Source organism: Equus asinus, chromosome 8 (genome assembly GCF_041296235.1).
Source record: "Equus asinus isolate D_3611 breed Donkey chromosome 8, EquAss-T2T_v2, whole genome shotgun sequence".
Classification (NCBI taxonomy): domain Eukaryota; kingdom Metazoa; phylum Chordata; class Mammalia; order Perissodactyla; family Equidae; genus Equus; species Equus asinus.
In genome coordinates, this window is record NC_091797.1 from 71,202,472 (window position 1) to 71,215,445 (window position 12,974).

The 12,974-nt window shown below is 53.6% G+C and overlaps 1 protein-coding gene across 1 annotated transcript; it reads right to left on the reverse strand.

Moving 5' to 3' along the window:
• Nucleotides 1-412: 412 nt before the first annotated feature.
• FZD10 (frizzled class receptor 10) lies at nucleotides 413-2,824 on the reverse strand. Its single transcript, XM_014858033.3, has one exon. It carries the CDS (start codon nucleotides 2,351-2,353, stop codon nucleotides 608-610), a length of 1,746 nt encoding a protein of 581 aa, XP_014713519.1. The 5' UTR covers nucleotides 2,354-2,824; the 3' UTR covers nucleotides 413-607.
• Nucleotides 2,825-12,974: the final 10,150 nt, after the last annotated feature.

Below are 12,974 nucleotides of genomic sequence, written 5' to 3' on the forward strand. Positions count from 1 at the left end.
TAGGAGTCTATTTTAAGTGACCGCAAATTCACTGGAGTGTGCAGACTCCTCAGGCTTTCCCTGCCTTCCTGTTTGCACAGAAGTTGCTGTCTTAGAGGCAGCCTTCCTGAGGGTGGGCCCCGGACGGCTCATTCGCCAGAGAGCGACCGGCTCTTCTGCCTCTCTCCCTCCCTCTCTCTCTCTCCACCTCTCTGCAGCCCAGCAGAGGCTCTTTAATTTGCAAAGAAGTTATCTCTTCTCTGATTTGTAAATGGATAGCAAAGCCAACTCAAACACACAGATGTATATTTACAGAAGGTTCTAAACAAAAGCTTTCTTCTGGGGGCGGAATCAACCACTTTACCACAAATTAGTAACACCAGAGACTCCTTCTCCGAGCAGCTCTCCTTCACTGAAAACAAAACACGACAAAACCCTTTAAGGACATTTTTACTTTCAGTGTATCACAGCATCTTGAATTTCACGGTAAAAACTTTTTATTTTTTTTTCTTTTACTTTTATTTTAAAAAACCAACCAACCAACCAAGAAAAGCACCATATTTTGGCTCTGCCTGCCACCGCAGCTCGCTGGGAAAGTTTTCCTGCCCGCCTTCTCTCCCGGAGCCCTTCACACACAGGTGGGAGGCTGGGCGGGGATTTCGTATTTCCCGAGATGGGGTTTTTGGGGATGCTGGGCTTTTTTGTAAATTCCACTGTTGGTGACGACGCTGGCCGGTTTCCTTCGGCTCCTTTTCTTGAACCTGCGGCTGCAGACGTTCTGCCAGGACTGCAGCGTCTTGGACGTCCAGATCCACATACCGCTGGTGATGCCCACCACCAGCAGCATGAAAATCTTCACCATGAAGATCTCCACCGCGGGGATGGAGGCGGCCAGGAGACAGTCCAGGGTTTTAGTCTGGTTGTTCATTCTGCACTTATGCTGCGCGGCCAGGACTTTCCAGTACTCCATGTTGAGGCGCTCGTAGAAGTAACAGGCGATCACACAGGTGGCCGGCACGGTGTACAGCACGGAGAAGACCCCGATCCTCACCATGAGCTTCTCCAACTTGTCCGTGTTCTCTCCGCCCGTCTTCATCACCCTCCGGATGTGGAAAAGGGCCACGAAGCCCGAGAGAAGAAAGGAGGTGCCGATGACGAGGTAACAGGCCAGCGGGATGAGGACGAAGCCGGTGAGCGCGTGCACGTCCATGCTGCCCACGTAGCAGACGCCGGTGAGCTCGTCCCCCGCGACCCTGCGCATCACCAGGATCAGGATGGTCTTCACGGCCGGGATGGCCCAGGCTGCCAGGTGGAAGTAGCTGCTGTTGGCCTCAATGGCCTCGTGGCCCCACTTCTTGCCCGCAGCCAGGAACCAGGTGAGCGTCAGGATCACCCACCACAGAGAGCTGGCCATTCCGAAGTAGTAAAGGACCAGGAAGACCAGGGTGCAGCCCGTGCTCTCCAGGCCCTCCTGAATGACGTAGAGCTGCCCGCTGTCGCGGTCGCAGGCGATGCTCTCGGCGCCGGCAAAGAGGCGGATGATGTAGCCCACGGAGTAGACGCAGTAGCACATGGAGAGGAAGATGATGGGGCGCTCGGGGTACCTGAAGCGGGCCGGGTCGATGAGGAAGGTGAGCACGGTGAAGGCGCTGGAGAAGCAGCACAGCACGGACCACACGGCCAGCCAGACCACGGCGAAGTGCTTGTCGTCGCGGCTCCAGTACACGTCCACGCCGGGCGTGCAGAGCGGCGCGCACGACGCGCTCTTCTCCACGCGGTGGAACTTGCCCGGGTTGTCGCAGCCGGCGCGCCCCGGGCCCCCGTCCTTCAGCGGGTGCTCCTGCGCGCTGTGGGGCCGCTGCGGCCTGAAGAGCGGCGGGAACATGCCCGAGCCCCGGGGGGGCTCGTCCGAGCCGTTGTTGGGTGCCTCCATGCACAGGTAATTGGGGTCGTTCTTGTTGGGGAGTTTGCTGCAGTCCAGGGAGTCGGGCCACTTGAAGTTGAACTGCTCCATGATCGGGGAGCACTTGAGCCGGGCCTGCTCGCACATGACCCGGCAGGCGGGGATGGGGGTGGAGACTTGCTCGGTGCACATGGGCGCGTACAGCGAGCACAGGAAGAAGCGGAGGTGGCCGTGGCAGCCGTACTCCACCAGCGGCGCGAACTCGTGCAGCTGGATGGCGGCCTCGCGCTGGTTCTCATGGCCCATCAGGTTGGGCATGCGGGTCATGTTGTAGCCAATGTCCTTGCACATCGGGATCTCGATGGGCTGGCACTTGCCGTCGCCCGGACGCTCCATGTCCATGGAGCTGATGGCGGCGCACGAACCCATCATCTGCAGGACCAGCCACAGGCGGGGGCCCGGGCGCAGCATGGTGGCGTCGGAGGTGCCCTCGCGGGGAGGTCCGCTCCCCTCAGAGCCGCCGCTCCCGGGCTCGGGCTCCGGCTGCTGGCCCCGGCTCCTCGTCCCCGCTCGGGCCCCCGCCCATGCCCGCCCCGCCTGGCCCGAGCGCTGCGCACGGCGCCCCCGGGCCCTGCTCTCCGCGCCCGGCCTCCGCCGAGGTGGGGCCGCGGAGGAGAGGAGCAAAGTTTGCGAACAATACCGGGAAGCGAGAGAAGCCCCCGGAGCTCTCGGCGCGGGCTGCAACTCTGCCGCGGCAAACTTTGGCCTCTTCTGGGAGCGCCCGGGCGGCGGGGGCGCACGGTGGCCGGGCCCGCGCGCGGCGGCTCCTCCCTCCCCGCGCCGGCCTCGGCCCGGCCCGCCCGCAGCTGTTTCGAGGATTGCGTCCCGGGATGAGAAGACTCGCAAAAAGGCGAAGGGAAAAAAGCCGAGCGGGGAGAGGCCCCGCCCCCGGGCCGCGCGCCCCGCCTCCGCCGCTGCTTTGCATGAGAAAGCCGAGTGCCGGGCCGCCCGCTCCCGCCGCCCCGCCGCGCGCTCCCGGCCCCGCGGGGTCGCCGCCCGGCCCGGCCCGGCCCGGCCCGGCCCTCCTGCGCGGCCCGCCCGCCGCCCCCCGCCCTCCTGCGCCGCCCTCTAACTTTGCCCTCGCCGCCTCCCCGCCTGCGCCCCTGTGCCGGGCACCCCAAGGGCGCCGAGGTTACTGGAAGTTCGGAGACTGGCCCGCGAGGGGCGGGGTGGTCCGCGGCGGGGGCTGGGGCGCGTCTTCCCTGGTTTTTATGGTGGGTCCCGGGCGGAGGGCGCTTTCAAAGCGAGGTGGGATTTGCGTTTTATAGCCTCGGCCATAAAGTGGCCCCTCAGCTTGTAAACCTGCCCGCGTCTTCCCAAGGCCGGGAGTTAGTTACCAGGCCTGCGCTCGGGGCTCGGGCTCCGGCTCCGGGGAGGGGTTTTCTTTGAAATTTCAAAGGGAAAAGCTAAGGGCAGGGGGGAGGGGCTCTGGGAAACCAGATTTTAGGGCCGCTCATCCGAGGTCTCGGCAAAGAAGGCGAGGGGGAGGGGCGGGGAGCTTCCTGGGACTTACGACCCCCCTCCCCGGGGAGTGGGGGCTCGGCTTGTACAATGGTGACCCCCGCCTCCAGGAAAACCGCGGAGCGGAGGGGCCTCGCGCCAGGCAGGGTTGGTGATTTCTTCTGGGCGGCTGAGTTTATTTATTATAGGAAGTCATTCGCTCGTCGGGTATTTATATTATTTGGCGAGTGATGTGCCCAGCCTGCGCCCTCCTTGGCTACAGACCCGCAAAATGAGGCGGAGTTGGGAGCAGGAGGTGGGAGGGCGGTGCGTCAGCTCGCGCCGAGGGTCCCCAACTCCCGGGGGAGGCGGAGGCGCGCACGCCACTCAGTTTTCATAGACAGTGGAGAAGGAGCGACCTGGCCTAACGCCCTCGGCTCACCCGCCTGGGATTGGGTCCAGTTTGTGATCAAGTCTCTTAGGACACGGCGCTCCCCGCCCCTTCCCCGGCACTGCGAGTGCGCGCTGGGCGCACACACCCACGCCTCGCCTGCAAAGAGCAGGCAGAGCGCTTCACCTTGCATCCCGCGTTAACCCTTAAATAAACAGTACCCCTAGGAGGTTGCCGGGTCTCTCTCCTCCTAGACGCCCTTGAAGTCAGGGTCTTTTTAAGTTCTTCTGAAACTCCAGGATCAGGTACAGAGGGGGCAGTTGGAGGACTTTCCCCGGTGGGAGGAGAGGTCAGAGGAGGCCGCGTGCACACGGGCCTCTTGATCCTCCTGCCTGTCTGAGGGGAACGCTGGAGAGGTGTGCAGCGTGTGCAGACATCCTGGGGGTCCGTGCTGGGGCCCCTCAGCCCTGCAGCCTTCCACCGGGCTCTGCAGGAGCTCGTGCTCCCTGCAGTGGAAGAGGCTCCGGGGGCTGCCAGCTTTCTCTAGGCAGCGCCCGGGAAGGAGCAGCCACTGACAGGCCCTCCTAGTCCCTTGGGAAGCTTTTTGTAAGCGGTGGCAGAAGAGGGGCAGTTCCTCTGAGAGGCTTTGGAGAATATTGGCTTTTATTTAAAACAAGTCGTAGGATTTTACATCTGTAAGAAACCTGGGAGAAATTGCTTCTCCACTTATCCATCCATCCATCCACCCATCCATGGAACACTTCCTGAGGAGAGTGAGGCTGGGACTTGCCCAGGATGCCACAACTAACAGGCGGGTCCCTGCGCCTGGCACTGCCTCACTGTCCCTGGATCTCAGTGGGAGACGGTGGAGGATGTTAAGATGAGGCAGAAGGTGGGAAAGAAAGCAAGATGCTCGGGCAGTCGGGACAGCCAGCTTCAACTGGATTTCCCGAGTGAAAACATCGCATGCTTTTTAAAAGGCTGACATTTTTCTTATGATGGTTTTATTTATTTTTTTAGTCTAGTGAGTTATTTTCAGAACCCTTAAGTTTACAAAGATTCAGCGGACATCACTTGGCTTTTCTAGAACTTTCCTTGCCAAGGTCCTTCCTCGGCACCATTTCCATTCTCTTTCTTTTTGTTTCTCCCCCTCAGAAACTACTGGAAATATAAATGTGAAGGAGTAAGAGAGAACACCAAACCCCAGGAGCAGGGCGTGCGTTCCTAATTGATCTTTTATGTGCTGTATTAATTCCGCCTTGTGCAGACCCATTATTTTAGCGATAACCACTTCAGATGGCTTTCTTCTCTCGTTTTTATAAAAATGTCTGCAGAAGCGCTTCACTCTGCCCAGCTGAGACAGAAACCAACAAATAGACATTATTATAGAAAAATGAGCACTCAGAGAAATCAGCAACTGCAAGATACTCTGTAACTAATAAATGAAAAGGGCCTTTTGATGGCTCCAGCTGAAAAGATATTTTATTTTATTTTTTTCCTGTGTGTGGGATTTGAGATGTGTGATTCTAAGGAGCAGCGGGGTCTCCCGCTGCTCAGCCCTGGCTAGGAACCGGCCCCCCTCTGGCAAATGTTATGGAGAATTGGGAGGAATTTTATGGCTGTCTTTCCCTCAGCTCTTTTTTCTTTTGTCTTCTTTGAAGAATGACTTTAGACATTTTATTTACATATTTAACCATGGATGAAAGAGGAAAAAGAAAGCATTTGGGGCTGTCGTGGGAATAGTGATATGTTTAAATTAATGGAAATCTTATTAGGTCTCTAAAATTTTGAGTAAAGGTTTTTAATGAAACTTTATAATTAAACATGATTTCAAATAATATGCAGGGACAAGGAATATATATATATTTTACCCCAACCTCCTAAAGAACTGCATTGGAGAGCTACTCTTAAACTTTAACTACGTTCAAGTTCTTGCAAATGTTCGCCCAGAAAAGTAGAAGGCTTTTGAAAGGAAATGTTTCAGGAATCAGGCAATATATTGGTGGAGAACTGAAGAGAGGCAGAGTTTCATTGCATTCTAGCAAAGTCCAATGTGTAAAATACTTTGACATGGATATTGCTAAAAATCAAAGTCGTATCTCTTCTTATTATGTTATAGTCAGTGGAAATTTTAAGCACTGTGCGAGGGTTTCTGAAATGGGATTAGAGAAGACTCACATAATCTCTTTAAGATAAAAAGTACTGACACTTTCAGCAATAGAAAGAAATTAAACCCTGGACTTAGCGTGTTACAAGCTAATTTTAAGAGCAAACTTGTGGAACAGCAACAAAGCTGATGAAAAGAAAGAAACCAGGTTGGTAACGTTAAAGATAAAAAGTGGTTCTGATGATCTTAGTGCTCTTTCTGGAGCTCCCACGTGGATGGTCTCTGCTGGCACATTCAGGTTTGGTGATCCAGTGACATGAGTGTTGCGATTCTTCTTTTATCTCCTAATGTCATCAATATTTGTATTTCATCAGGGACTTCTCCAACTCTACTTTCAAGTAAGAATGAAATGTGATCTGCTGATAATTGATTCCAATACGTACTATTTTTCCTGACCTCATCTTGTGTCACGTTTCTGCAGAAACTTATCATCAGATTAAAAAAAAAAAAAAACAGGCCTGGAAAATTCTATTTTCTAACCAAGTAGGCATGCTTTTTCTCTCTGCCCCACATTTTTCTCCAAGGAAAATACCTTTAGTCATCGGCAGGGATACTTACTAAAGAAAACACTCTGTTTGTGTCACCAGAGAACCAATGCAAGTTGCAGCAAATTCGACAGGCACAAAAGTTTTAATTACACCTAAAAACACCAGTTGTAAGATGTTGGTTGGTTGGGGGCTGGGGGGGATGAGAAATAAATGGAAAAGCATCCACGTCATAAAAGGGATGGCTGGAGTGCACTGTGTGTTGCTCCACGACAATTTGGCAGCCATTTTAAGGCCACTTCCCTTGAAATGTGGTTTGAAATATTACCAAAGGTTCCACGGGGTGCATTGGTGTGAATTGCAAATCAGAGCATGTCTATAATCCCCCTTTCAAGGCTCGGCTTTGCATCACTGGCGTCTACGGGCTCCCCACTGCTTCTGGCCAGGAGGAACCATTCAAGGGGGCAGCTTCTCTCCTCTATTCCCACACTCCAAAAAACAACACCGCAGACAGACACCCTCCAACTAAATTAGATTAAACTCCTTCTCTTCCACAGCGAATTAGCCTTTTCACTGCCCAAGGTTCATTATTCAGCTCCTCCTAATTTAAAGATACAGAATTTCTTTTTCATCTTGGCGACGACAGCAAAAACAACAAACATACCGAGAAAAGGACAAAGCCGGCCTTTGGTGGAAGTGCTTCCAAATTACAAGGACATTATCTGTTTAAAATATAGGAAGGCTTAGCCCATGCCTGTGCAAGAACACGAACAGATCGACCCTGCCCCTGCGACAGAACCGGCCCCCAGAAAAAGTAGTTCAACCTGCAATTCTGTATCAGGATGCTTTTTTGGAAAAGTCTATGAAAAAAAAAAAATCACAGAATTCCAGGAAAATGAAACAAGAGACTGTCTTCCTGTGTGTGTGTGTGTTTGTTTTATTTTGTTTTGTATTTATATGCCAACCAGCTTTGAGGGACGTGAACGCACATGAGATGAGTTCAGACTTCATTTTTTGACATCACTGCTGTGCTTTCCCCGGCCCTTGGCTGTTTGGAATATATTGATTTAATTACTCACCTTCCCATCTGTTTCCTCTCTGCTCCCCTTACCCCGGAACCCTTTCATTGCTGTCCCAAGGAGCCGGCTACCACACGGACCTAAGAAGGAGGTCAGCCCTCCACAGGCTGCTGCCCCTGCACAGGTGAGGGAGGGCCTTAAACAGGGAGACCCTCCCTCCAGGGAGAGAGCTGGAATGCCCACAAGTCTGCTCCCGCCTTAAAAAGAAGCGAGAAAGAGCCACACTCCTGCCTTTGACCTTATGTTGGCTGAGTCTGAACCCACTTGGCTAAAACCATGGGCAGCCCTCCTCTGTGGTGTGAACTGTGTGGGATCTGGGTCTGAATCCCCTGCACCATGTTCCAGCCACGTAACCCAAGGAGGGTTCCTCCTGGCCTCTGTGCCTTGGTTTTCTCATCTGAAAAATGGGCACCAGTGGGGTTCCAACCTCACAGGCCCCGAGGAGGATTATGCCCTAACCCGTGTGAAGTGTCTGTGACGACACCAACACGTATGGAGGGGTGAGTTCACAGCAGCCCTAATTATCGTGGAAATACAGTATCGGTGAAGACAAGTATGACCCGGGCCCGGGTGTGACATGGGTGGGCAGGGGTTTGGGGAAATGACAGCCTTAGGACCGAAATAACACAAGCTAACCATTGTAAAAGTAGATATTAAAATGCTAACAAGAGAGAAGCCGATGGAGCGTTTGACAGGTGCCGGTGCTGTCGTCAGCCTTTTATGTGAAATGACCAGTTTAATCCCCACGGGGACCCCAGGAAGCAGGTCGAGGGGAGACCCCCATTTTAGAGATAAGGAACTGGAGGTTTTGGAGTCTCAGTAACTTGGCAAAGGGCACACGGCTGACCAGGGGCAGAGGCAGGATTAAGCCTGGGCTGTGGGCTCCGAGCTCTCTTCACGGCTCTGCCCACCCATGGAGGGTGGATGCACAGTAAGTAAATGTGGTCGAGCCAGGACTTTCAGAAAGGGACCCTGTTTTCATGTCATGTCAGCAGCCAGGAGAAGGATAAAGGCCTGGTTTGTGGCCTTTTTTCTTTCCTCCATGCAAGGGAAGCATTTGGCGCTTTCTTATCATCTTGATGTTCTGCTTTCTTGTGTTTGAGGGGATTCTTGAGGTCACAGATGGTGAAGGAAGGTGGAGGAAGGTGTGTTGGTTTACCTCTGTCCTCAGCTGTGTGACCTCAGACAAGTTACTTAAGCCCTCTGAGCTTTGTTGTAAAATGAGGCTAATACCACACCTCCTTTATAAAGTCTGGGGTAGGATTAAGTGGGACAACTCATCCAGCGCTTAGATCTGGGTCTGGCACGTAAATGTCAGCTGTGCAGGATTAGCCGTCTATAAACTTTCACCTCAGTCCACTTCTCTTTGTTAAATTCTTCATTTGTCTTCACCAGCTAGAAGGCCAGGTGGTTTCTAATAGCATCACTTACACGTCATTTTCTTTCCGGTAGAGCTGCTGGACCCCTGGCTTCCCTCTTCTTCCCCGAGCTTCCCTGGGATGCGCAGCGGGCAGGTTGGAGGCCCCCTGCCGAATGGGGGCCTGAGGGGGTCGGCCTGCCCCAGAGCCTGTCCTCAGCTCTTCAGCCCGTTTGTTTCCAGGGCGGCTGCTGGTGCTGCATTCGCACATTTGTGGCAGATGCTGTCCCCAGCCCCCCACGCCGCCTTGTTCCCTGCCCTCCAGCGTGGATCTGAAACACGACGATGACCGTGTGCTGTCTTTGAGAAGCGGTTCAAGTTTCAGCCTCATATTTCATTGCAAGTAAAACAGCTCGCCTGATAGTTGTCTGTCCTGCTCTCCTCATTGTAAATGACAATTCAGATGCAAAATTACATTTTTCTCCGAGGTCCAGAGTAGGGTAGGGAAGAGAGCTGTGCTGTGCCTGTGTGCATTTCACTTTTATTTCCTCACTTCAGGCCTGGGAACGCCTCCGTTACCACTCTGGCAGCTGAGCGGCTCCTTCAGGGTTAAAGGTGCTCTCCCGCCTTGACAGGGTCTGTCTGCCGGTTGGTCAGCGCCTCTCTCCTTCTCCCCCTTTCCCCCCTCCCTCCTCGCTAACGTCTATATGCTATATATGTAATCTAATTTTATATATGCATAATCTAATATATATATTCAAAATCTAATTTGGAAGCTGAGTTTCCAAACTTGACCGTCTCTGCATTCCAGGATCAAGAACTGTGCCCGGTGCGTGCTTTCTCACAGCTCACCAGTGACTCTCTGCGCCGACGCCATCCACAGACGTTTGCGCCTTTCCCGAGGCTGGGAGATGCCCAGTGTGCTGTTGGCCTGTCTACGCATGGAGAAGGGACACCTAAAGCTGAATTGGCCCCAAGCCTCCGGCCAAAAGAGGAGCTGCGTCCTTTTTTTAACTTGAATATTAGAAAATACTTATTTTCCCTACATTCTTGAAAGGTGAGTCCTGATTATAAGTCCAAAGTAACTTCAGGCTACTGAGGAGCCCCCTCAGATCGCCTCAGGTGTGGGCGTCAGGAGGGAGGGCTCGGGAAGTGGGGCGTCCTCTGGGATCCAAGGCCCCGGCGGCTCCTGAGAGGTGCCATTGGGCCAGGAGGAGTGAGCACGCGGGAGAAGCCAGGTCAGCATCCTGAGCACGTGTCCCTCCAATGTATTGAATCTGTGCCCAGGCCACGCACTGCTCTCAGACGTTGAAGAACCTTCTCCTTATTGTTTCCTCCTGGCTACAACCCCATACGGTTGGAACGATGGTTCTCTCCATTCTACGGAGAAGGAACAAAGAGGTGGGGTAATTCCAGCATGCTCGCCTAGCCCACGGACGTCAGACAGGCCCTGGGCCCAGGCTTCCCCACTCCCTGTCCCATCCCTCTGTGTCCGACAGGAGAAGCAGAAGACGCTGGAGCTCAGGAGATGGAGTAGAAGGAAAGGGCCAATTTTGTAGGTTCCGCAGGAGGAAAAGGCCCAGGGCTCTGTTTATATGTAATTGACATACCGTATAACTTAGTATCTGAACAAGACGTTCCAGAGAGTGGAACGGGGCGCTGCCTATCACACTGGGACCAGGAGTGGACCAGGCAGATCTGGAAGGTGATGACCAGAGCCTCTCCCAGCCCTGACCCCTGAGACCCGGTGAGAAGACCTCTTGGGCGGAAGTCACAGGTGGTTGTGACCGTCAGCACCAGGTGTCCGCTTGGCCAGGCGATCGCCCCCGGAGATCCAACCACGCACACCCAGGTGTGGCTGGGCAGGTGTCTCGCGGAGCTGAGGAACTCCCACAGCCAGTGGCTTTAAGTGAAGATCAGCCTCAGTATGCAGGTGGCCTCCTCCAACCAGCGGGAAGATCTTCAGAGAAGAGCAGGCTTCTCGGAGGAAGAGGAAATTCTGCTTCAGCTCCTGCCCGAGATGGCCCTGCGGATTTCAGCCTCGCCCAGCCAGCCCGCACCATCGTGTAAGCCAGTCTCCTGTACGAAATCTGTCTCTCTCTCTATATCTCCTGCTCTAGGTTCTGTTTCTCTGGTTGGCCCCTAACTGAAGCAGACGTCCTGAGGCTCCCGGGTCAGAAGGATGGGGATTCTAGGCTTGGTCGCAGGACATATGAGTGGGGTAACCAAGGCCCCCCTTTCAGGTGTGTAAACGTGCCTGCACAAGCACTTAGCTATGGGGGCAGGAGGCCAGCGATCCAGCCCACGCCTCACCCCTAAGCCATGAATCCCAGCACAGGCTGGTGTCTCTGGAGGGCAGGGACGCCCCCTTCCAGGTGCACACGGACTCTGCCATCCCATTCCACTGAGCCGTGTGCCTGGGAGGGCTCTGCTGAGCGTGGCCACCCTTCCCAGCTCGCACAAGCCCTAGGCTGGCGGCTGCCTTGCCGACAGCCTTGGCTGTGTTACTAAATCTTTCTGAGCATCTGCTCCTTGTCCGTAAGATGGGAGTCGGGTCCTCAAAAGGTTATTGAGAGGGTTTAGTGAGATAATTCATGAAAAAGGCTCATCACAGTATTTAGCAAGGGACCCCCACAGATCCTGGTAACTGTTAGTATCATTGCGTTTGTGCCTCATTGCATTAGTTAAGGGTCTCCCTGGTAAGTGACAAAACCCAACTCAAACTGGCTTAAACCAAAAAAGGCTCCTCCAAGTGGGAGGACAAAGGGTGCAGCTTCAGGCAGAGGCTGGCGGAGTGAGACCTGGGATGTGCTGGAGCCCTGTGGAGAGGGAGAGGCGGCAGAGCTGGGTTTCTCGCAGGGGAGGAGGGACAGGGGGTGGGTGGGCATCGGTAGGGTCTGCATCGATTCCTCAAAGGGCTTCGGTTCCCCAGGGGCTGGCCAAGGCAGGAAGACGGGAAGCCACCTTTTTGGTTCCTGCTACTTGGTGAGCTGCTCGTTGGGGTCAGCTGGCTGCCAAAAGGGTGTGATTGACACCAGAGGAGTGCAGTTCCCAAGTTGCACCCGCTGGAATCCCAATGACTGCACACAGGGAGCCCTGATCCAGCTCAACCACAGATCTGCTGGAATGGGAACACGGTATCGGGGAAAGACAGGAGTCAGGCCACTAGGATCCCACCGAGGAAAGCACGCGTTTCATCATATTTTGGCAGCTTGAATGCATATCCACTGGGGCCGGGGAGTGGCTTAATTACCGGCATAATAGCAGGTCCACTTATGGCTTCAGGTTTCAGAGAGGAAAAAGCATCATTGCAAAACGCATTTGATGTGGTTTATTAAGCTATGAGGCCACGGTGACATGGGAATTTCAAGTGTTTGGTGCAGTGCGTGGAAAAAAAATTCTAGCCATGATTTGTAGAGAAGGAGATTTCAGAATCTAGATCCTCGGTCTGGAAGGAGGTCAGGAATATTTTCTGCTCCTTCCTCCTGCTTCCTGTAGGACCCGGTCCGTACTGTCAGACGTGAAGAGCTATAGTAAAACAGAGACACACACAAACAGCCGCCAGAGCAGAAGACTGCGGACCCACCGGAGGCTGCAGAGTTCTGCTCTCACCAAAACCACCATGGCTGTGGTTTAAGCTCATTCCCTCCCTGACCTGCTCTTAGGGGTGAACCGGCTCCTCATTTCAGATCAGCTTGGTGCATGCGTGTTGAGTGCCCCCTGTGCACCAAGCACGGGGCCACACTCGGGGGTCAGGGGGGGTGCATTGTGTTCTTGGGGAGCTTGTGGCCAGTGGGGGAGACAGAAAGATCAACAGATGTCATGTAGCTGCCTTTTATGTAAATTCACATTAGGTGGATTCGAACTAGGGTGATACGGCGAATATTAATAGTCTCATAATAAAATTGGAAACAAAGTCATTCACACCCCAATTTTAAAATTTAGTAAAAAAAATCAGATAGTTTTAAACCGAGCAAACTCAGCTAATAGTAAACTGTGGTTACTTTATTGCTGCAGGTCAGTGCCACCTGAACTAGAAAAACTGAGAAATTCACTCTTTACGTGTACTTCTTTGCAAAAATTAGCCTTGAATTATGCAGCAGATTTGAAATA